The following is a 24035-nucleotide window of genomic DNA, read 5'->3' as shown; positions in this document are numbered from 1 at the left end:
CCAGTGAAAAAGAAAGCATGTGTGTTTTTGTCTTCCACCCTCATGCTCTCTTCTGTCTTTCTATGACTGTGTTCAGAATGGAATCCTAGTGTACTGCATACTGCTAAATAAATAATGTATACTACTTGCCATTTGTTTTTTAGTATGTATGCACTGTACTGCTTAATGTGGACAATTTAAATCAAGTGGTGAAATTGTTGAACACAATGCATTGTGGGATGCGCTTTGTTGTACACTGACCATTTTGGCACATTCGTTCTTTGCATATAGTTACTATTTTTGACTATGCACAGTATGCACATTATATACTTCAGAAATAGTATGCTATCCCGGACAGAGCCTTTTGCTCTCCTTCGTACCGTCCAATAAGTCTTTAGCTCATTATATTATCCGAGCACCTATCCGAGCTCTTGAAGTCTTGTGTGATCTATCTATCATTAGATGCTGATCTCTATTAGGTGTTATTGCTGTAGCGAGGCGCCAAAAGCCAGCATCAATTTGCTTTCCTTACTTTAGAGCGTTTTAATTTGATTTGTGACAGTTTTCTCACCAATTCAGCATTTCAATCACCGTCCACCTAAGACTTTTAAGATTTAAGTGTTTGCACATTATTTATTTTGGTCAGCAGTGAGAAACGTAATTGTAGCACACTAATTGTTAACTGTTGGGCTAATAGGGAACACAGGGTATGGCAGTAAACTCATGGGAACCTTTATTAATCGATGGGCGTCTTAAGTAGCGCATTGGATACTGGACGATTAACAGACAATATGTCTTATATTTCTTCATTAGTCATACTAGGAGATTTTTAAAAAATGAAATGGGGGAAAAAAATCTTTATTAATATGACACACAACGTAGAACACCATAAACATCTGGTGTAGTGACAGACCGGAGCAGAGGCTAAACACACTCGGCTGATCAGAAAAACGTGAGTAAATCACAGACAAAATGACACGTGTAATTAAGAGTCCATGCCACTTTACCACTTTACACCTACAGCAGAGAAGAGAGAGAGTCAACAAGAGAAAGAGAGAGAGAGAGAGGAAGATCGAGAGAGTGCAACTCCCTCCTTGCTAATTACGGTTATCACTGAAATGGTAGGGCTTGAGTCATTAGTTCCATGTGCATTTAATTAGAGGCAGTCTGAAATTGGATTTAACTTATTACTTTTTCATGGATCGCTTTCTTGTCATCACTTCAAATTGGATTGCAGCCCCAGGTAACTAATTATGCCCGCCACAGGATCAGGAGTGGAGAAATAGGTAATTAGGAACAACACTTGCGGACCTTCCTTGATAGTCCACCCTCTCCATGGAATGGAGGGAAAATAAAAAATAAAAAGACCAAAAAAGGAGTGAGGATTATTTGCGGCAATGCTGTGAAAGCAGGTGTGGTTAACTCTGCGTTGCCACCTATGGAGGATTAAAGCTAGCATAATGCCCGTACTATGCATGTTGTGGTTTATTTGATCATTGCACAATGTAAATGCCTATTCTCATGCCCTTGTGAACTTTAGCCGTTAAAGGCAGCTTGAGCGCAAACTTTTGCCGTTCACGCTCCAGTTGACGAGAAGATGTAGCAAATCAAACGTAGTGTCAAAAGAGGAGGGTTGTTGAAAAGAGAGGTTGTTTGTTTGCTTGGACAGTGTTGACGCTTGTTGAGATCAGCTGGTCTGTTCGCTTATTTTTGGTGGAAACGAGTTAGTATCTTCCAAACATGTGCGAATCATCTGGAGGAGTTTGTTGCTGTACCAAAAACACAATGATGAGGGAGCTTTCGCGAATGCACTTGTCGTGAAGTGTGGTATTAGTTATCTAAGCTGTCTGACTGTTTTTGTCAGGTTGACTCTAAAATGTTTGGAATATCTCATAGACTTTCAGTGAAGGAGGAACATTTCTAGGAATCTGAATGTTATAGATATTTAGGCCAGTAAGCAACAATTCGGATCACTGTAGAAGACTACACAGTGTTCTTTGCAACTCAAAAGACAATGCCCTAGAAACCACCCAGAACTCTGTAGCAGCCTCATAGAAACCGACATTCAGAGCATCTTAGCAACTGTATAGCAACACCCTGGCAACCACTCAACATGAGAGAGAGAGAGAGAGAGAGAGAGAGAGAGAGAGAGAGAGAGAGAGAGAGAGAGAGAGAGAGAGAGAGAGAGAGAGAGAGATTGCTAGTCAGAATGTTGGTTTAAAATTATGTAGTTTAAAATATTTATATTTATGTAATTATTGTTTAATTGACTCACCTTTGGCAATTTATTGTTGACCCTGATCTCAGGATTCTCAATGGTCAAAAACAAATGTTGTGTGTGTGTTTTGATGATGACACAGGAAGTAATCAGTAGAGCTGTTTTGCACAATCTTTTCCCTTCTGTCTCTCTTTGCCTTTCTTTCATGATCATATGCAGTCGTTGGGAGGGCAAGTGGAGGTCAAGCGATAATGTCCTCTCACTTTAACAAACGATGAAGGGCCCACACGCACCCCCCTACACACACACACACACACACACACACACACACACACACACACACACACACACACACACACACACACACACACACACACACACACACACACACACACACGCACAGACAGACTGCAATCCCTTGTCTTCATAAAGTGCTACATGACACAGTGCAGAAGTCAGGCCTTGGCTCTCCTTCACTAATACCCTCTTTCTTTTCTCCAGTCTTTTTTGAACTACCATTTTTTTTGGTGCAGACCCATGGCATTGTCCTGAAACATGTATACCACAGTGCAACAATCTGTAACTCATTAGCAGTGTGGTGTGCTGGGGCTCGCTGGAGCTCGGCCAGAGCTTTCAGCCGATCTTACAGACAAACCCAGCACAGCATAGAGCCCAGCTCAGCCACGAGAAGCCCGACGTGAGGCTGTGGAGTCTGTCAACCCCTACTCTGCTCTGGAGGTGACAATGAGGCTTTGATAATGTCAGCATGTAGGGGAGGTTAAGTAAGGGGCGTTGGGGGTTAGTAAGAATTTAAAATAAATGTGGGGAAAAATAGACTTTTATTTATTTATTTTATTTTTATTAAAAATTAGAATGAGACTGCCATTACTGCAGTCTTCAGTGTCACACAATCTTTCAGAATTCATTCTAATATTATTATTTTTTCTTTTTCTTAAGTAACACTTTTGATTACTATCAATGTTGAAAATGGTTGTGGTGCTTTTGTGAAAACCATGATATATTTTTCTCAGGATTTTTTGCTGAATAGAAGCTCAGAAGAAAAGCATTAATTTGAAACAGAAACATAACCCCTAACCCTTACTTTCATTTATGATCAATTAAATGCATCCTTGCTGACTATTTTTCTTTCATGAAGAAAAGACATTTTGAATCATATAATGGATAATGAAGCACAAAAAAGTATCACAAAAGCACCAAAGTATCAAAAATGAGTCCATAGAACTCGTGCGCTATATTACAAATCTTCTGAAGATTTTTTTGTTTTGCCATTCATTAGCTTTGTTTGACATCATTTCTCATTGATTTCCCAAAAATTCTGTTTACCTCTGTGTGCAAGACCATTGAGAACCAAATCTATATGATTCATAAACAAATTATTTAGACCAGTTTTGTGAATTGAGTCATTTACAGTACTTAATTTACATTTATTAATTTAGCAGATGCTTTTAATCAAAGATGTAGAACACAACAAGCGTTTTAAGTAAATCAATTGATTCAACTGTTTTATTGACTTGATTTAAGATTTGGATGTTGCTACATCTCTTATGATCTCTCGTGAACAACACAGTGAGAGCTTGGGCAGATGTCAAAATAAATGTTGTTCTGTTCCTCAAACAAAGCAATCGAATGGCTTCAGAAGACTATATAGCACAGAAGCCGTATAATATGGACTGCTTTTTATTATACATTTTTTTGTCATTTTGTAGTTGTGACAGCCCCACTATTTCATCCCCATTTCACTTTTGTTGGAATTTCATCTAAAAATCGTCTTGAATACCCCCCCCCCACAGCGTTCACTGTCTCGCATTAGTACAGTACATTACAATACAATAAACACCATTAATACTAATAACAATACATACATTCATAACTGGCTGTAACTCTGATTTAATTGAGACTGGTGAACAAAAGATTTCTGTAATCTGTTTATTCATGCATATGAAACTAAAAGTCTTCTGTTTGATTGCAAAAGCTGATATTTCCCATATAGAATATGAGAAAGGTCAGACATAATTTTGCCTGCCAGAGACAACATCTTTTAAATGTAAGCATCTTGAAAACATGACTCAAGCATTTGGCCCACAGTCTTTGAGCAAACGTAGCAGTCAAGAAAATCAACCTTTAAGTTAAATAGCATGACCTACACCATCTATGCACATGTTCTATATTGCACTGTTTCTGTTTGTTTGCTCCAAATATGTTTTTATCCCTTGCAACAAACATATCTGTATGTGCACTGGAGAATAAAGATGCATCCACATAGACACCCAAGTTATTTATAAGAGGATCCTTGTTCAATCTGAATGTTATGTTCAGTCACTGATGTTACATATGTAATTGCTGGAAGACCAAAGATCATTTACTTTGTCTTATTTGTTTATATAGTGTGAATTCCTTTTTCTCACTATCTATCTGAATACTAGAATCAGACAACAGAACAGAAAAGTCAAGATATTCTTCAAAAAGTCACACTTTCTGTCTCAAACAAGAAAGAAAGTCGTGTAGGTTTGGCAGCATGAGGGTAAGTATAAATGAAGACTGAATTGTCTTTTTAAGGCAAACTATTCCTTTTAAGTCATAACCGTTTGCTGCTTTTTTCCGCTCTGAAGGTCCTCAGAAGACGTATTTCTCATTCCTCCATCTGCGGCTGTAGCCACGTATCATTCCTGTTCTCTTCAGCGTTTGTTTTTTCTAGTCATATTGTAAGAATGCATTATGTGTAATGTGTAGATGAGAAACAGGTTTGGATGATGCTGTCACGATGAGGTCATCACGCTTTTTTCCAGACCGTCTGGCCCAGCCAGTGAGTAACGTCCAACCATCAGATTGCTGTCGCATCAACTCCGAGCGCCAACCCTTAAAGCAACAGTGCCATTTTGGAGACCTTTTCACTTCAGTCATGTTTCTTTTCTCCCCCCGAGCCGCCCGCCAGCCCCTTCTTCTTGTCTCCTCCCCTTCTCTCCTCATCCCTCAATTCTTTCCATCTTTTAGTTCGTTTTTCGCCACGGTATGCAGATGTGTGGTCCGTTTTGCTAGGACTGATTCATTCGTCCTGCGGGGAGTTTATGGAGAGATGCATATGTTGTAATTGAGACTCCAAAACACTAACAGCTATATGAGAAGCTCGGTGAAGTCTTGTGTGAAGCCACATCTGACGGCCTGTGGGTTCACTGGAGAACTGACAGTTGTCAGCGGTTAGCATGAGATGCTTGGGACAGAGGAATATGGCTACTGTGATCAGCGTGTGTATGTTTAACTGCTTTTAATAGAGTTGTTTCTCTCTCACGCTCTTTTTTGTATTTTTTCTAAAGTTTTAAAATTGTCATTAAGAATAGACAAAACACATATGGTGTTGGATTATATTTATTACAGATGTTGAAATACCCTGCTGTGGCCTAGTGCTGCTTTGTTTGGAAAGGTCGACTGAGTTTGGTAAAGCAAAGATGTTCACTGGATGTTGGCTTGCGTTTGTCTGACACTTATTTAGCATGCCTGTAAATGTTTTCTTTGATCTCCGACAATGTTAGAATATATGAGAATATTATATAGATTCCATACCGTAGTTATTTTATTTGTGTTGTGTCATTTAAGATTAAAATATAAATTATATTTATTTTAAAAAATATAAACAATTTGATCATTTGAAATTCAAAATTTTATTTTTTCTAATTTAATTTAATTTAATTTATTAATAATTTAGAAATTAATACTTTTATTTTGCAAGGACATATTTAATAGATTCAATTTGACAGTAAAGACTTAGTTACAAAAAAATCTATTTCAAATAAATGCTGTTATTTTGATATGTTATTATTATGTTATTACTTTCTTTTCATCATAGAACCCTGAAAGAAAATGTATTACGTTTTTAAGCAGCATGATTGTTTTCAACACTGATGATAATAAAAAAATATTTCTTGAGCACCAGATCAGAATGTTAGAATAATCACAGGAATAAATTAAATGTTTAAATATTTTAACAGAAATATTTGACTTTATTTTTGAGAGATGTTTAAATATTTTAACAGAAATATTTGACTTTATTTTTGAGAGACTGCTTTTTTGGACAGGTGAAGTGAATAACACTGATCATCTCTTCATCACGACGCCTGTTAGTGGGTGGATATGTTAGGCAGCAAGTGAACATTTTGTCCTCAAAGTTAGAAACAGGAAAAATGGGAAGGCGTCGGGATTTAAGCAAGTTTGACAAGGGCCAAATTGTGATGGCTAGACAACGGTGTCAGAGCAGCTCTTGTGGGGTTTTCCTGGTCTGCAGGGGTCAGTTTCTATCAAAAGTGCTCCAAAGAAGCACTTGTGAACTGGCGACAGGGTCATGGGCGGCCAAGGCTCACTGATGCACGTGGGGAGCGAAGGCTGGCCCATGTGGTCTGATCAAACAGATGAGCTTCTGTAGCTCAAATTGCTCAATAATTTAATGCTGGTTCTGATAGAAAGGTGTCAGAATACACAATGTATCGTAGTTTATTGCGTATGGGGCTGCATAGTCTCAGACCAGTCAGGGTGCCCATGCTGAGCCCTGTCCACCGCGAAAGCACCAACAGTAGACATGTAAACATCAGGACTCCACCACAGAGCAATGAAAGAAGATGGCCTCGTCTGGTAAATCAAGTTTTCTTTTACATCACGTGGATGGCCAGGTGCGTGTGCGTCGCTTATCTGTGGAACACATGGCACCAGGATGCACTATGGGAAAGAAGGCAAGCTAGTGGAAGCAATGTTATGCTTTGGGCAATGTTCTGCTGGGAAACCTTGGGTCATGTCATCCATGTGGATGTTACTTTGACACTTATCCCTTAACTAAGCATTGTTGTAGACCATGTACACCCATTCATGGAAATGGTATTACCTGGTGGCTAAAACAAAGCAAAAATTTATCAGAAATGGTTTGAGGAGCACAGCAACGAGTTTGAGGTGTTGACCTGGCCTCCAAATTCCCCAGATCTCAATTCACTTGAGCATCTGTGGGATGTGCTAAACAAACAAGTCCGATCCACGGAGGCCCCACCTCGCAACTTGCGTGACTTAAAGGATCTGCTTCTGCTAGTCCCAGAGAAATATTGAGCCACACAGCCATGTCAAAATGTGATGCTGATGAAGGAAAATGTTTTCTGGCTTGCTCCTCCAAACTGGCTCAAAAATATTTAGACCTGAAGACTGTGCAGGCCATGTGAGATATTCAACTTCACTTTCATGTTCATCAAACCATTCTTTCACAAGTCTTGCTGAGTGTATTGGTGCATTATCATGCTAATACACGGCACCCTCTTCAGGGTACAATGTTTGAACCATTAGGAACACATGGTCCTCCAAAATGATTTGCTATGCTTCACTCTGAGCTGCAACAGTCCAGGTGTTGTGCCTCCTTAGGGGCTTCTTCACACTGTGACTCCCACAGATATGGGAAAGACAATATAAAGGTGGACTCATCAGAGAACAAAACATGTTTCACATTTTCCACAGCCCAAGACTTGGCAACATTTGGCATTGGCACGAGTGACCAAAGGTTTGGCTTAAGCAGCTCAACCATGAATATTGACCAGGTTAGTATCTGGACGTCCCTTTCACCACATAATGTAGAGCAAGACGTGTGTGAAAGAGGTCAGCCACATAAACGACTGACCAGATTACCCCCCGACCAAACTCTTTTTTTCCTCTCTTTCTGGATGGAAAAAAAAAAATATTCCTCTTACTCCTATTGTATGTGGTTCATCCTACTTGGTGGCATGTCCACCCTGGACAACACAGATGAACCAGCGAGATGCGCACCAACAATTTGCCCTCTTTTGAACTCTGTCTCCCATTATGTTGTGTAGATTGCAATATTTTATTTACAGCTGTGCTGCTTTGCTAAACCTTCACACTCAGCTATTACTGATGGATTGAAAATTCAGTGAAGATTTGCCACTAGGCTGCACATGTATGAAACCTCCAATACTATATTGGCCAGTTTCTGTTTCAGGGTCCAACCCATTTGTGGTATTAAAGAGTTAGTTCATCCAAAAATTCCAGACCCGTAAGACCTCTGTTCATCTTCAGAACACAAATTAACATATTTTTGTTGAAATCTGATGACTCAGAAAGGCCTCCAGTGGCCATGATGACATTTCCTCTCTCAAGACCCATAAAAGGTAATAAAGACGTTACAACGTCGATCTCACTACAGTGGTTCTACAATAATTTTATGAAGTGACAAGAATAGTTTTTTGTGCGCAAAAAAAACAACTAAATAACGACTTGTATAGTGATGATCGATTACAAAACTCTTCTTCCTGAAGTTTCTGAGCATTATGAATCAGTAGATCAATTCATGATTCAGACAAACTGCTGAAATCACATGACTTTGGTGACCTGAACCGCTGATTCAATACACTGATTCATAACGGTTGGAAGCTTTACAAAGCTTATCACTATATAAGTCATTATTTAGGTTTTTTTTAGGCACAAAAATTATTCTTGTTGCTTCATAAAATGATTGTAGAATGACTGTAGTGAGAGACGTTTCTTTAGTACCTTTTATGGGTCATTGTGGCCAATGGAGGCATTTCTGAGCAATCAAATTTCAACAAAAATATCTTAATTTGTGTTTGTGTATGAGTGTCGAATGACATGAGGGTAAGTAATTAATGACAGAATTGTAATTTTTTGGTGAACAAACCGTTTAATCCCCCATAACCCTTTACATATTTCAATATTTATCATATATATTTTTATAGCAAGTAGTTCACTGTTCAAATAAGGTAATTTGTTTCGTAAGATTTTCTTTCTTTCCTCTGATCAAAATGTTTTGATGATGCCTCCAAAAATAGTGTCTGACTCAAAAAAAGGACATGTTCTGAATTAATCACAATAGCACATAAAGAAAACAACATTTCCCCACCCACTTCATTTATGTTGAACATCACATAAGCTCATGTTTTGACTGAAGCCGAGGCGAAGCACAGACCATGGTGGAACACTTTCCGCTAAGTAACAGCACAGGATTAATCAAACAGGATAAGTAGCTTTTGTCATAGTGCAAATTGCTGAATGCACACATGTAATCGTTTCAGAGTTTGCGGCTTCTGTAGTGAATAGTGATCGTCTGCTCCCTCATTACCTGCGCCAAATATCAACACCACACATACTGTACTGAAACTGCTGCCGTCATGCTAGTCAGAGGTCAGAGATGACTGTTTGGTCTCTGCTCATTCATTAATAGATGTGACATTCAAGATGTGTGTGTGTGTTTGCTCCTTCAAAACGAAGGTTGTTGCCCACAGCACCAGCTGTTTTCTGTTAACATCACACCTGTTCTGCTACAACCCGTTTAAGTAAACAACAGATTACATTAAGTCACAGGACAGCGTACTAATGAGTTTATTTAGATGCACAAAAGGTCTACGAACGGTTTTGAACAAAAATATCTTGTCATAGTAGTAGTACTAGAACCCGTCACATCTGTAGTGGTTTTGTAATGACTCTTCACAAGAGGATTCGTATGACTGCGCGGTTCAAATGCTAAACTCAAGCATGTTACCAGCAAACACTTATCTGGGATCAGTTGGCCCAGTGTCACCCCGACAGTCATATGGGGAACCGCAGCGCTGATCTGAGATGGAGCGCGTTATTGTTTGTGTGTCAGTCTTGCAAAGGAGTCAACCTGTGCTTTCCAATTATCTGTAACAAGACATAAATGAATAGTGTTGGTTCTGTGACTCACAAAGTGATGGAGTGAATAAACAGCAAGATCTATTAGACGGCTCGGATAGAAAGAGTATGGGTAATTATGGCGTACAGGCCCGAACACAGCACAGATAGATGGAGAGAGAGCGAGCGAGAGAGACAAGAGGAGGAGGCTTGAACTGTATGTCTGCTAAATTTATCATGAGCCCTTTGGGAGCAGTGAAATGAGAACAGTGGCCTATTACTGCTAAGAAGGTGTTTTATTGAGAATATGCCGACATTCTGCCCAGGGGAGACGGCATGGGAGAGGGGGTACGGCCAAGTGTGTGTGTGTGCGTGTATGTTCATATGAGTAGCTGCATGCGTTATGTGTGCATACTTGCACGGCTGCTTGACTTTTTTGCCCTTGCTTGAGCATGTGTGTGTTTTATACGCATGTCTATGTGCGCACTTTTAAGAGGGTTTGCCAGAGAAACAATGAAGTATTTAATTATTCACTAAGGTACATCATGTATAGACTTTTAACTCTTCATTTCTTTAGGTCAGTAATTAATACAGTCAGTCTCCGATAGACTACAGAAACAGTTTTTTACTGTCCCACAAACTATGACAGTACATGCAACAAATTCTACTACGTGAATATAATTATTTTGTGTTGTCGTTTATGTACAGTACCATGGCATGATTTATTACTATGATGCTATTAAAATAATGTCTGTACTGTTTCATTTTGATTTGTTAAACGTTTAGAATCTTTCATATGTTATTAACATAATGAAAAAATATAAAATACTATTACCTTGCCTTACTATGATATTTTATTACATACAGGGTTTTATTTATATAAATGCAAATATTCTTATTGAAAAACCTTTTTAAATATATTGACTAAGGCAGTAAGTTTAGCCTTGGGTTTTGATTGTGTAATATAAACTTTACCAGTAGAGGGCGAAGCAACTTTTCTGTGTTTTCCCCCTCTTTTTTAATAATAAAAAAAGTGTGAGAAGGTGGTGATGTTTTAATCACTTGCTAGCTCTGAGCACTTATGTTCTAACCGTTTGCAGCAGAAGTGGAGCCGCGGTGTGTATTATTTTATGCTGTGGAAATTAGTGGATTTGGACAGGAGTTAGACTGTGAGTTGAACCCACACACACACTGTCAGTGTGTCAGTCTGTTCAGTATTTAAAGTTCATATGGAATAAATATGTACACTTTAAAGTGTCTAAAAAATTTGAATTTGTCATAAAAATGTTATATAAATATAATTCTAATTAATAATTCTAATTAATAATTCTAATAATTCTAATTCTATTATTATTATTATTATTATGTAAACAAATCTATTATTTTACATCTAAATAACTGTAACTTTTAAGTTTAAAATATCAAAGAAAACACTAAATCCTGCCCTTTTTTTCTTATTAAGATGAAGGGCCGAGCTTGTGTTACTATAAACAATTCCACTTTATAAGAACAATAACAACTTGCAGATGCTGTCTGTATTTCTCGCTCTCTTTCTTTCTTTCAGATAGTGTTTTCTTATCTGTTGTTTAATTAAGGGTTTCTTTTCTTCACTCTTCCATTGTTTCACCAGCACGGACAAAACCTTTACCAGGGTCAAAGGGTTAACAGCCATCAACTGTGCTGCTTTTTTCTTTTTGTTTTGTTTTGGTTCTTTTTGTTCTCTCTCTCTCTCTCTCTCTCTCTCTCTCTCTCTCTCTCTCTCTCTCTCTCTCTCTCTCTCTCTCTCTCTCTCTCTCCCCCCCCCCCTCTCTCGCTCTCCTTTTTTTAATAGGGTCCCACACAAAGGCATTGCTTCACCTGCCCCCCTCCCTCAAAACACACACACACACACACACACACACACGGCCTGCGGCGGCCCCTGCCGCTGCTTGTGTCCCCATTTGAATTGATTATGTTTAGAGGGCTGCTTGTGATTGGTGGAGAAAGGGCGTGGTTGATTGGATAGTTTTGTATCTTGTCAGCTAGGGAGCAACCTTGCGCGTGCAATCTGTCCATATCCCCGGGAAAAAGGCTCGAGACGCGGCAGCACACGCACACGCTCGCTGTAAACGCCTCTCTCTCTCTCTCTCTCCCTCTCTCTGCCTCTCGCTCTCTCTCCCTCTCCGCTCCGCGACTCGTGTCTTCTCATCTTCCGCGATCCTCCAAACGGCCCAGCTTCACTCTGTTTACCCTGCCAGCCAAATGGAGTTTGTCAGGTTTGTCAATATGATTGATTCTGTAATTTTTTTAGTGAAAGAGCTGTTTCTGTTGCCATAGAAAAGTTTTACAATGCATTACGTCCAGGGGAAAGGGAAAAGGAAAAGAGGCTGATTTCTCTGCATGCTGTTTGCATTAGTTTCTATCATGCTGGTTAGTTAGGAGATGTGTAAACACTGTGATACGATAACAAGTTGATAGTTGAAGCTTCTCCTCTCATTTGCAATTTTCAAGAGCAGGGTTTTGATATGAAGCTTGTGTTAAATGTTAAGTTGTGCTGCACATATATGTTTTTATTTGAAGACTTTTATAGTTATGCAGAAACTTATGGAGTTTTTTTTTCATTTGAAAAAAAAAATGGTTTTTAGACTGCATATGCAATGCAGTGTTGGATTTGATTATATTTTAAGTTAGATTGTTTTGTTCTGTATTGCATTCTTGTGAAAATAAATGCTTACTGATGTTGTAGGTGTGTGTGTGTGTGTGTGTGTGTGGATGTGTGGATATGTGTGTGTTGGGGTTCTGTTCCCATTCATGATTACCCACATTTAGAAAGGGGCAGGGACACACTCTGATTTGACTCTTGTATCGTGGGCCCTCATTTGTGTGTGTGTCTGTGTGTGTGTGTGTCTGTGTGTGTGTGTGTGTGTGTGTGTGTGTGTGTGTGTGTGTGTGTGTGTGTGTGTGTGTGTGTGTGTGTGTGTACGTGCGCATGCACAAGTGTAACCGTGCACATGTCAGTGGTGTGATCATTGAAACTACGGCAAAGTTTTGACACTGTCTTGTGCTGGTTTTGAGGGCTGTTATTTTCTTCTATTGCTCGTTGAATATATTTGTTAATCTTCAAGTATATTTTATTGATGGTTTGAATGCTGAGATGCAATAGACACAGTTTCTAATTGTCATTATTTTGAATGGAATGATTGTGAAGTTTGGAACTGGAGGTAACCGAGGTAGGAGGATGGCAGGAGAGGATGGGGAGAGCTAACGACTGGACGTGTGGAAAGTAAAGGCTAAACAGGGAGCCTCGCGGAGGGTAATGCCGCACAGCTGTGACCACCGGGCCCCTTCGTTTAGAAAGCGTGAGAGCTGATTGGGCTGACAGTTTGTAATCAGACTTGATTTATTGTTCATTAGTAGTGCATTAGGGTCCGCTCTAGCTGGGGCCGAACCACATTTATGTTGTGCCCTGACAGGCCGTGAGCCTGCCAACACCTGTCATTTCTACCGCTCGACGCGTATTAGTGGCGACGACAATGTTGGTGTGTGAGAGAATATTCACATGTGTGTGTTTATGTGAGACTGAAGAACAAGTGTGTGTGTGTGTGTGTGTGTGTGTGTGTGTGTGTGTGTGTGTGTGTGTGTGTGTGTGTGTGTGTGTCTGTGTGTGTGTGTGTGTGTTGAACAGATATTTCCCATAGGAACGTTTTTTTTTTCATCAAGAAAGAGGAAAAAAGAGTTTTGTGTGTGTGTGTGTGGGGGGGGGGGGTCTGGTCAGTCTTCACACACGTCTTGCTCTACATTATGTGGTAAGAATCGAGAATACTTCGGTGATGACACGCCATTGCCAGCTGTTCTTTTCTGTTGTCTTTTCCCTTCATTATCCCACAGAGGAAAAAGATAAAGAAAGAAAACTTTATTATTATTATTTTTTCTAAGGATGCATTTCTTCTTCCTTTTCTCCTACTCTTGTTTCCAGAAAGCACACCAGGTGAGCATCCTCTCAGGAAAGAGCAGCATAGTGACGAATTGCTCCGAAAGACAATTTTATGATATACAGCAAAAAAGGTTGCAGCTTCTTCCTCGACTCACACATCTGCAACCTTTTACTAATTTTAGGGCAGAACAGAAATTATATTCCGTAGAAATATTTCTTAGAAAAAAGTTTTGATTCTATATCACAAATTACAACACAGATAAACTTGTTTGTCTTTGTGCAGATTAGCTCTTGTCACATGCTAACAGTATCTTCCACTCAATGTTAATCAACCCTGGCGATGTGGCCAATCAAAACGCAAATCGCAATTTACCCAAACCTTCATGTGATGTCATGGAAACACGGATTAGCGTTGTTGTCGTTTGGCGTTGTGCAGAATGAGACCTCTCCCGTGCGAGGATGTGACGACCATTGTCTCGAGTAAATTCTCAATTTGAGGGGGATTTGTGCGACTGTGATCTTAATTAAATCTCCTCCGACTCCAATAACACATCTGAAGGCATGCGCGACGTTGCGTAACCTCGCTGAGCTGGTAAACCATAAATCATATCAGCGGGATGAGTAGAGCGAGGGAGAGAGGGATAGTGGGAGGGAGGAAAGGGCGTTAGGGTGTACTGGAAAGGTGTAAAGTGGTTAGAAAGCAGTTTGTCGATACCATTGTTTTTAGTGGCACATGTCAGACTGAGTTGAGCGGGAGACGTTCAGTCTTGCTTTGTCTTGTTTTAGTGTGTGTGAGGAGAGTCATGTCAAGGGTCACCTGGGGTTGAGTTGAGGTTAGAAATGATTATTGTTCCCAATCATGTCTAAGATTGTTTTAACAAGATATCCACCAAAATGCCATATTTACCAGTGGGAAGCTCTTGCTTTTTTTGGGAGCATGTTAGTTAAAGAATCATGGTGGTAGAAAATTGGATTTTTATATTTAAACTGTAATTGTAAAACATGTTGTAAACTGTTGATGAAGAATAGTTAGAATGGCTTGCAAAGAAAAATATTACTAATTTAATCTAGTTTTTAATTCAACTTTGAGAATAAAGGTGTTTCATTATTCTTTGTCGCAACATAACAATAAATATTTAATTAAAACATTTTAATATTCATATTAATTTGATATATTGTTTATGATAAATTGCTTGTGATGTTCCTCATTTGTAAGTTGCATTGGATAAGCATGTCTTCTAAATGTAAATAAATGGTTTATACAGTTCAGTTAATGCACATCCTTTGCTTTTTATTTAGTGGTACTAGAACTAAACAAAGCTGTCTTTGTCGGGAAGAAATAACTGTGAATTTTGCCAAAGCATGCATTTCATTCTGACCACAATCACTTGAGCGCACAGCACGTCGTAATTTCTGAACTCATAAGTAGGCACTTCCTAGGAGGACTTGAAGACAGTAGATGTCAAGGGTCAGGATATTCAATATAAAACTATAAATATGATGGTTTTCGTTGAAGTTTTTGCGTCCTAATATGCAGAGAGATGAGAGAAATAACCCAGTAATCTGGGTTAGTTTGTGTGTTTATCTTTGTTGCTCGAATCCCAGGCAAACCCTCAGCAACACATCAAGACACAATACATGCCCGTGCCACATTAATGATGTGTGCAAGATTAAGCGAGTATCCCCCGAGCATCAGCTCAGAGGGTCCCGGGACTGAGGGTCCACCCCTTCGGGACACCCACCTGCAGTGGGGTTGAGTTAGTGTGGGAAAGGCAAAGCTGAACCTCATGCTCTCTTTCGCCCCTGCTTGTTTGTTTTACGGCAGACCGGGCCAGCTCTGCTGAGAACTTGTTTGTTTGTGGTTTAGAAGTTAATTAAAGCGCAATCTGGATTTTTGTTTTTACAGTTGCCTTGAATGGGCCGCTTTCCCCCCGCAGAATCTGCTCGGTAAATGGGCAGAAAATGTGACTATGATTATCCTGTTTATGTGAACTGTAAACGGGCTGCGCGAGAGCCAGAGCGAGGAAGAGGGAATGGAATTATATGCAATTCAGAAGCAGCTGGGGAGATGAATATATCTATGCTTCAGCCATAGTTTCTTTCATAATAATAATAATAATAGTACATGCATGTTTTCATAAATGCATTGATATTAGCCAAAAAAAATAAAATTAAAATAAATATTGGTTTATTACCTTTTTTGTTTTTTATTTTGAACAAAACAAAAAAATTAATCCAGAAGTGAAAATTTGGCATTCAAAATAATATTTACAGCATGCACGTAGTATGAAATACTTTTATTCCACAACACACCATGCCAAATGAGAATACGGACAATGCTATTCCCTATATCTCCGGACAAGGTAAACCAAGAGGCTTCAAACAGACCAAACCTCCTCTGATTTCTCAAGGGCTTGTTATTTTGTACTTATCAATTCTATTTGATGTCCTGACAAAACAAGATGACACCGGGGAGCTGGCATTAAAATTTGATTTTTATTTTTTTGCCCTTTTTTTCTTTCTTTGCGTTCTTTCTTTCTTTGCAACCTGTTTCCGTGCGGTCAGTACAGTGTATGAGACGCTCTGATTGAAGTTGCCCCCTTCACTCTTCATCTTAATTGCCTCTCTCTCTCTTTCTCTTGTTCTCTCCGTGCATGACATTTTGCTCTCTCAGGAAGAAATCGTTTTTCATTAAGTCAGTATCAGTGTTTCTGAGGTTCGTCAGATGTGTGTCAGATGTTTCCTCGTTAGGGCCATATTTTTGGATGCTGTTTCCTGCTTATAGTTATGGACTGAAGACGAACTGGACGGTGGATTCAAGCGCCAGTCTCAAATGAGCTGGATCCGCAGATGCGTCCAGTACGCTCCATCTCCCAGCTGGCATCATTTTGTTGGTGTATCCCTTGCGATTCAACCCCTTAAAGTAAAAAAAAAAAAAAAAGATTAATAAATGTAGCATTAGACTTAATAATTATTTTGAATAGCCACAAATATTTGCACTTTTATGTTTGATTAAAGGGGCAAAGTGATTAATATATATATATATATATATATATATATATATATATATATATATATATATATATATATATATAAATATATATATATATATATATATATATATATATATATATATATATATATATATATATATATATATATATATATTATTATTATTATTATTATTATTTTACGTAATATGTTTAAAATTATTATTGGCTTATCTTTTATCTTCTTTTTTTTCTTCATTTACCTAATTTACATTTTACAAATACAAAATTTACAGTTTACTGTTTTGTAAAATTGCTTCTTTTTTTTTATTACATTCAACAGTTACTTGACGTTTATATATAAAATTTCAAATATTAGTTGCCGCAGACAAAATGCATATTTGAGCTGTCCTATCTGAAATCAACTTTATGTCAGTGCCTTTGTTTTTGTCTCAAGAGGCACAACAGTAATGTTTTTCTAAGACATGTTTATAAAAGCTACTTAAATGTCCTAACTGATCTAAGGCCTAATCCTGGCTTAATCTAAACCCTGTCAGTGAAACTCGGCCTAAGTGTCTCGCTCACAATTTTTGCACATTGCACATGTTTGCATGTGTTGGCATGTGAAGGTTGAGTGTATAGCATATGATGTATTTGTGTGTGTGTGTGTGTGTGTGTGTGTAGTTTGGGAAGGGCCTGTGGACAGCAGGTCTGCGCTAGCACATTGCCTACAGTCACATAGCAGCTGTTTGAGTATGTTACGCTTTCTGTGTGTATGTTAATGTGCTACACTCACACCTGGCCTACACCTTTCCTTAGTGCAATTCATAACCGTCAGCTTTCTCCACTTTACTCACATTCCTTCTCTCATAATAATTCTTTCTCTCTTTTTCTTAGCAAACAAGTCTTGTGCTCTTTAAAACTGTCCACATGACGGCTATAATACGCATTCATAAAATTCCTTCTATCTCGTTTAACCAGATATATGCATTATCTCATACCGCTTTCATTATGAGACGGCTTGAAATATGTATTTGTTCTTTCCTCACCTCTTATCAAGCGATATGGCCATTTACCGCAATTCATAATAATAATTTCATTCTGCACACTTCCACAATTACGGCCAGAGGAGAAGAGGGAAGGGCTCTGAGCAGTAAGCAGCAGTATCCCTCACTCCTCTTAAGTGCTGCTGATATAGTGGCCAGGATGATATTTTTCAGCTGAAGTGCTTCTCTTCTGCGGCAGGCCTGTCTTAAAGAGATTCCAGCTCATTCACCAGCGGATTAAATGCTAGTAGTTACAATGATCAATAGGTTAAGAGGAGGCCCATCCCTCTCTCCACTAATGACCTCAGTGGTAATGGGCAGTAAAATGTGAGCTGTAATAGCCTTTCCGCTAGGGCTGAGGTTTGGTAGAAGTGGTCGCACACACACACACACACACACCACATATTCATGCAGTAAATGAGGGTGTGAAGCTGGTGTCAGTGTGTCTGTGAGGTGTGGATATAAAGGGTTTAATTGGAACAGGATGGAATTGTACTTTGTTGTGTCCTGAGAAGTTAGTAAATGTTTAGTTGTTAGTTTTTTACTGAGCGTTTAATTTTACATCAGATGTTTAAAAGGCTTTATTTGGTGGTCGGAACAAAGTAAATGTATTTAAACATTTTGATTGGTTTCGTGAACAGTTCCACTCCTTACAAAAAAATATAAAAACACAAATTGGTAACACTTTACAATAAGGTCTCATTTGTTAATATAATTTAGTTAATGTATGTTATGTTATGTATGTTAATGTTTACTAGGATGAATGAACCATGAGGAATACATTTGTTACAGCATTTGTTAATCTTCGTTAATGTTAGTTGATACAAATTCAATTAACTAATGTTAATAATACAACTTTTTATTTTAATAATGTATTAAAAATGCTGAAAATTCACTAAGATTAATAAATGCTGTAGAAGTATTGTTAAAGAATGAGACCTTATTGTAAAGTGTTACCAATTAAAAATTTTAGTATATTAGTAGACTTTTTGTTTGGTAATTTTAGTTAAGATTTTCTTCTTTTTCATTTTAAACCAAACATTGTTTCAGAAATTTACAAAAACTCATAAATGCACAGTTGAAATGTTTAAGTTGTAAATCTTTATTTGGAATTATGAAAAAAAAAGACAGAGAGAAAAATATATTCACAAAAATATATTCCAAATCAGCAAAGTTCATTTTTTAAATTTTGTGTTTATATTTAATATTTAAAATATTTAAGTCTGATCAAAATAAATTTGGAAGTAAATTTAAGTTCAAATCTGTTTCACTTTCAATTGTTACAAAAAATCTTAAACATCCAAATAGGCAATTATAAATTGGCCATATTGGCAAGGACTTCATAGTCAAGTATAATTGTACAAACGTGCATCTGGTGTTGTCTGTGTTTTAGCTCGTATTGTCTCACCACCCACCCGTCTGCCTCTCTGACCTTCAGAATAGTTCATCAAAATTAGTGGCGCTGAGAAATAAGGACATGAGTGCATAATGACTGTGAAATGAAGAAATCAAGGGGTGCAGCCTATGCAAATGGTGTGCTAAGCCAAGTGAAAAATGGGCCGCATATTAAGACATATCAAGCATGTGTTGGGACGCCTGCTCATGTGTTCAACTTTGATTTTGAGCACCACATATCTATTTTGGTGATGAGTTTATAACAAATTCAACCTCATCTTTGTGAGAGTATTTCGGAAAAGTTGTTTTTTTGTTGTTATATTTAGATATTTAGGCAATGTGGAAGTTAACCCGCCCCTTACAGAGGGGACTGACTCAATTACATTCATCAAGATGTGACAAATTCGAACGCGTGTCAGCGGTTCTGAATCACAGACGCAATTGGGGTAACCTTGGTGAAGGGAGACTGTCGCCTTAATGTCTGGCCAATCAGGAGCAGATGTGAGACATACATCTGCGATCTAGCACACGCTCGCTAAAACACGCTGGGGATATGTTAACAGTTGCAAATGCCCGCCGCTATCAAGTTCAGCACAGACGTGGTTTGTCACCCAATGTCACAAAGGAGCTTTTAATGGCACGGCATATCATAGAGAAAGGCTGACACTGAGACACGCGTGTACTGTATTCACACAGCCTCTAATTAAAGACGACTGTCAACAGCACGAGGACCCTCTCAATGTCATCAAACGACATTTTCTTTTTTGACCATAATATGTGCACCTTTTTATTCTGCGAAAGCTTGTTTGTGTGCCCTTTAATGTGCTGTTTTGGTATATTTTTTTAGAGATGGACATTTTTTTCCCCCTGTACTTTTGACAAACTAACAAAGAACACCGTCGACAACACATCCTGCAATGACACGGTTACATTCATGTTAATTGATATTCAGCGATTTTAAGTTTATGTACACAACGAAACAGTACACCGTGAGAGTTGTGACCCATTTTATTGAAGTATCGCAGGGACAAGACGCTTCACGCTGATGAAGAGGGGGAAAACAATCATAAAAAAAATGAAAATAAAAAACGTATTCACACAGTCACAAGCAAAACATGGACAGCACTCCAGAATAATGGCCAGTGGCCTTGTCACTGGAGTGGGACGTTTGATGATGGGGACGCTCTGTGGTTGTTCAAGTGTGTTTGTGTGTGTGTTGTGTGTGCATGGGTTTTCTCTTTGCATGTGTCAGTCTCCCATCAGTCAGTGCAGTGCAGTTCTCATATCACTGGTTCTGAAAGCTCCTCAGGTGGTTTCTAAGAAACAGGTCTTGATCTCATAGCACATTCATCTGGTGACAAGTTACTGAAAGAACATGTGACACGTTATCTTTAGTGTATGTGTGATTTATCCAGTTGTCATTGTATTCATGTGTCCATCCTCTTTCTGTTTGTGTAGGTCCCAGTTTCAGTTGCTATGATGACACCACAGGTCATAACTCCTCAGCAGATGCAGCAAATCCTCCAACACCAAGTTCTGAGCCCCCAGCAGCTCCAGCTGTTACTGCAACAACAACAAGCACTGATGTTACAGCAGGTACTCGCCTTCGTTCTGTTTTATACCCCATATATTCCTCCAGTTTAAATGTCTCAGATATTACTCCGAATTCAGAATTCTAATTAAATAATAAAACGATAATCCATAGGGATCCTTGCCTCATGATGCACCGATGTGAAGTGGAGTTCAAGAAATAATCAAATGTACTAATTATCTGAATAAACATTTTGGAACAGAGCTTTACATTAACACCCGCCAACTTTGAAAGGTTCAATTTTATATATAATATATACATTTTTCAATTGTAGTCTTTTAAAAATGCATCTTAAAAATAATAAACCAAGTGCAATGTAGTGTTGTCAGAAATATTGATATTTCGCTACATATCTGAAATATACTGAAACGCTTCCAATACTCATTTCCAGCAGATACACGATACCAGCAGTACTTTCTCAGTCTCTCATCTCTCTCACAGCGACACACACTCAGTACTGAGTTGAGTTCTTTTTCACTGCTTATTGCGCTTAAACAGTCAAATACATATAATGTTGCAAGTATTCACGTATACACAGTCAGTTATTTTAAGTGAACATAAACATTGTAACAGTATAACAGATCCATGTGTCAGGTCTTAAAGTGTCAGCAGCCTAATATACCCGCTGCAAAATTATTAGTACAATTTATAATAATAGTAAAATCTATATAGCAGTTTTTGGTATGGTTTTGATTGTATCAATGTCACAATTGTGGCCAGTGAAATGCTGAGTGGCTAGTAACTTTAGAAAACCACTAGACACAGTGGCTGGTGAGCAAAAAAAGTTAATGTCATTCACTGATTTTGAATGTAATATATTAAGATGTAATGTACTGTTTTATAGTTGTAATCTAATATAATAGTATATAATCTATTATACAATGGTAAAAACAGCAATATGCCATTATTAATTTATTATTACAATTATATTTATTAATAATAAGTTATAGTTAGTTTTGCAACAATCTAATTAGTCTGTTAGTCTTGTAGCAACATGTAGTGCATATTTCAACACAGTTATTATTATTTTCATTATCACAATAAAGAAAAGAATACAACAGGTTAGTTTGTTGGTCTTGTAGCATATTTTAAACATTTTGCAAGGTCTCCAAATGTGGCTCATCTAATAAAAAATTTGAGATATAATTATCAGTAATTATAGTTCTATAATGCCCTACAATTTGTTGCTTTCTCTTTCAATGTATCAAACATACAGTACATCACTCCTTTTCAACTGTCTTTACTGTTGCTCAATCTATGTGACAAACAAAAAAGGATTTGTCATGTATGTATTAGTAAAGAAATATCGTTTCCACAGGAATCCCACACATTCTGAATATGTATGATGTAGAATTTTCTCTGACTATAGGTTGGTTCTTCCAGATTCTCAGGAAATTTGACTTTTGAAAGTTGTGAACTTTGAAAGTTATATATCATGAAGAACAGGACGGAGTAAGACGCACACAATAATCTCAAAATGTCGGTCTTGGCAGCATTCACGATTGTCTATGTGGTTTTGAACCAAGATGTGCAGACAATCTTGCAAATGTACAAAGTCATTTAAAAAGGACTAAAATAGTACTATGCTGCACATATGTTAATGTAGAAGATTTTAGTTTTTTTAGTACATATACATATTAAACTGCACTCTTAAGGACCAGAGTTGAGGAATAATCTCTTTTGTAACATTATACTTGGTCTTTGGGGAAAAATAAATAACACGGCAGAAGTATAGAAGAGGCGTCTTTAATTCATGACTCTGTGTGACTTTGCAGCAGCAACTCCAGGAGTTCTACAAGAAACAGCAAGAACAACTCCACCTTCAGCTCATCCAACAGCAGCATGGCAGCAAACAGCAGAGTAAAGAGGTATGCTGACTGCATTGTTTTACACACACGCTCAGCCCTGGTGTTCATTACCTGGCCCCAGTGCATCCAGCAGCTGTTTCCCACCAAGTGCAAAAGCAAAATCATTCCAGCGGCTCTGTGTCATCTTATTTTTGAGTTTTGACAATGGGAGAACCCTTTCCTGCTCTTGTGTTTCTGCAACCAAACGCAACACTATAGTGCAGTAAGTTCTAAAATCAGTTTAAATATAATTTACGTTTCTGTGCTAACCAGTCACAAGATAAAACATTATGACGTCACCCCCACATTATAATCCCATTGGTCCAAAATTATGCACTAGATAACTGGACACTAAAATATACACTAGATTTAAAAAACAAACAAAAAAACAGTAATACTGTAAAATATTCTTACAATACAGAAATAACTCTTTTAATATATTTGGCAATATATATGACAGCAAAGCTGAATTTTCAGCAGCCATTACTTCATTCTGCAGTATCATGATTCTTCAGAAATATTTATGTCTCGAAACAGTTGGTTTACTTAATATTTTTTAAAGAATCAAGAAGTCTTTACTGTCACATCAATTTAATGCACTCTTGGCAAATAAATGTATTAATTTATTAAAACTCCGAAAAACTGTAAACAGTAGTGTATGTTTTGACTGGCTGTGATTGTGCTCCATGTTCCACGTTCAGTGTCCGAGGACAAAAAAAAAGTTGGTTAGGATACGTCGAGTTGGCCCAGTATTTTTCTCTCTATTTTTCCATGCATATTTGGCCAATGTGAAAGTACTTTCACTTTGGCCAAATTATTCAATAAACAAACATTTGGGAGAACTTCAGTGTAATGGCTGCAGAGAATCTGTATAGATCCTTTTATGAGGTATCTGTGTATTAATATAAAAATGTACTATATGGACAGATTGAAGGGCATGTGAGGTTTCCCCGTTGACAGAAATACTGCACAGCACAGTTGTAAAGAGGTGTTTTACCTCTTGGTCTTTCTCTCTCTTCCTTCATTTAAGGCCATATCACCAGCTGTGTTTCTGGCTGTTCTAATGACAGCAGGATAAGGCAATACTCTAGACAAAAAGAAGCGATTATTGTGCGGTCAAAAGCAGTTCAAAGACAATCAGAGTTTCACTTCTTAACTTCCCCACTGAGAGCTTCATTCTGTAACCGGAGAGAGCGTATAAATGAAGGCGAATGTTGTAAAACACACACACACACACACACACACACACACACACTGCCTTACACACATTCTCACATGCTTACTTCAAAGTCCCCCAGCTCGCTAATTAATGAACTGGGGGCTTCAGTTTGGACAAGTTGTGGTGCATTGCCTCCATAAATCAATGCGACAGGACTGTTTCTCTTGCC

The 24035-nt window shown here is 38.1% G+C and overlaps 1 protein-coding gene across 14 annotated transcripts in view; it reads left to right on the top strand.

The window, feature by feature from the left end:
* Positions 1-24035, top strand: part of foxp1b (forkhead box P1b) — a 218621-nt gene that overhangs the window by 154982 nt on the left and 39604 nt on the right. For 11 of the 14 annotated variants that reach the window (XM_067460207.1, XM_067460206.1, XM_067460205.1 and 8 more), the window contains 2 exons: positions 20668-20805; positions 22576-22668. In XM_067460207.1, coding sequence (XP_067316308.1) covers positions 20668-20805; positions 22576-22668 — 231 coding nt within the window. Of the gene's footprint in view, positions 1-11848; positions 12121-20667; positions 20806-22575; positions 22669-24035 lie in introns of those variants that run through there. The other 3 variants (XM_067460212.1, XM_067460214.1, XM_067460215.1) reach the window with 2 other exon arrangements.

The sequence above is a fragment of the Pseudorasbora parva genome, chromosome 12, assembly GCF_024679245.1.
Source record: "Pseudorasbora parva isolate DD20220531a chromosome 12, ASM2467924v1, whole genome shotgun sequence".
In the NCBI taxonomy this organism is placed as follows: domain Eukaryota; kingdom Metazoa; phylum Chordata; class Actinopteri; order Cypriniformes; family Gobionidae; genus Pseudorasbora; species Pseudorasbora parva.
The sequence above is the reverse complement of the archived record's forward strand: the minus strand, read 5'-3'. Positions and strand labels throughout refer to the sequence as shown.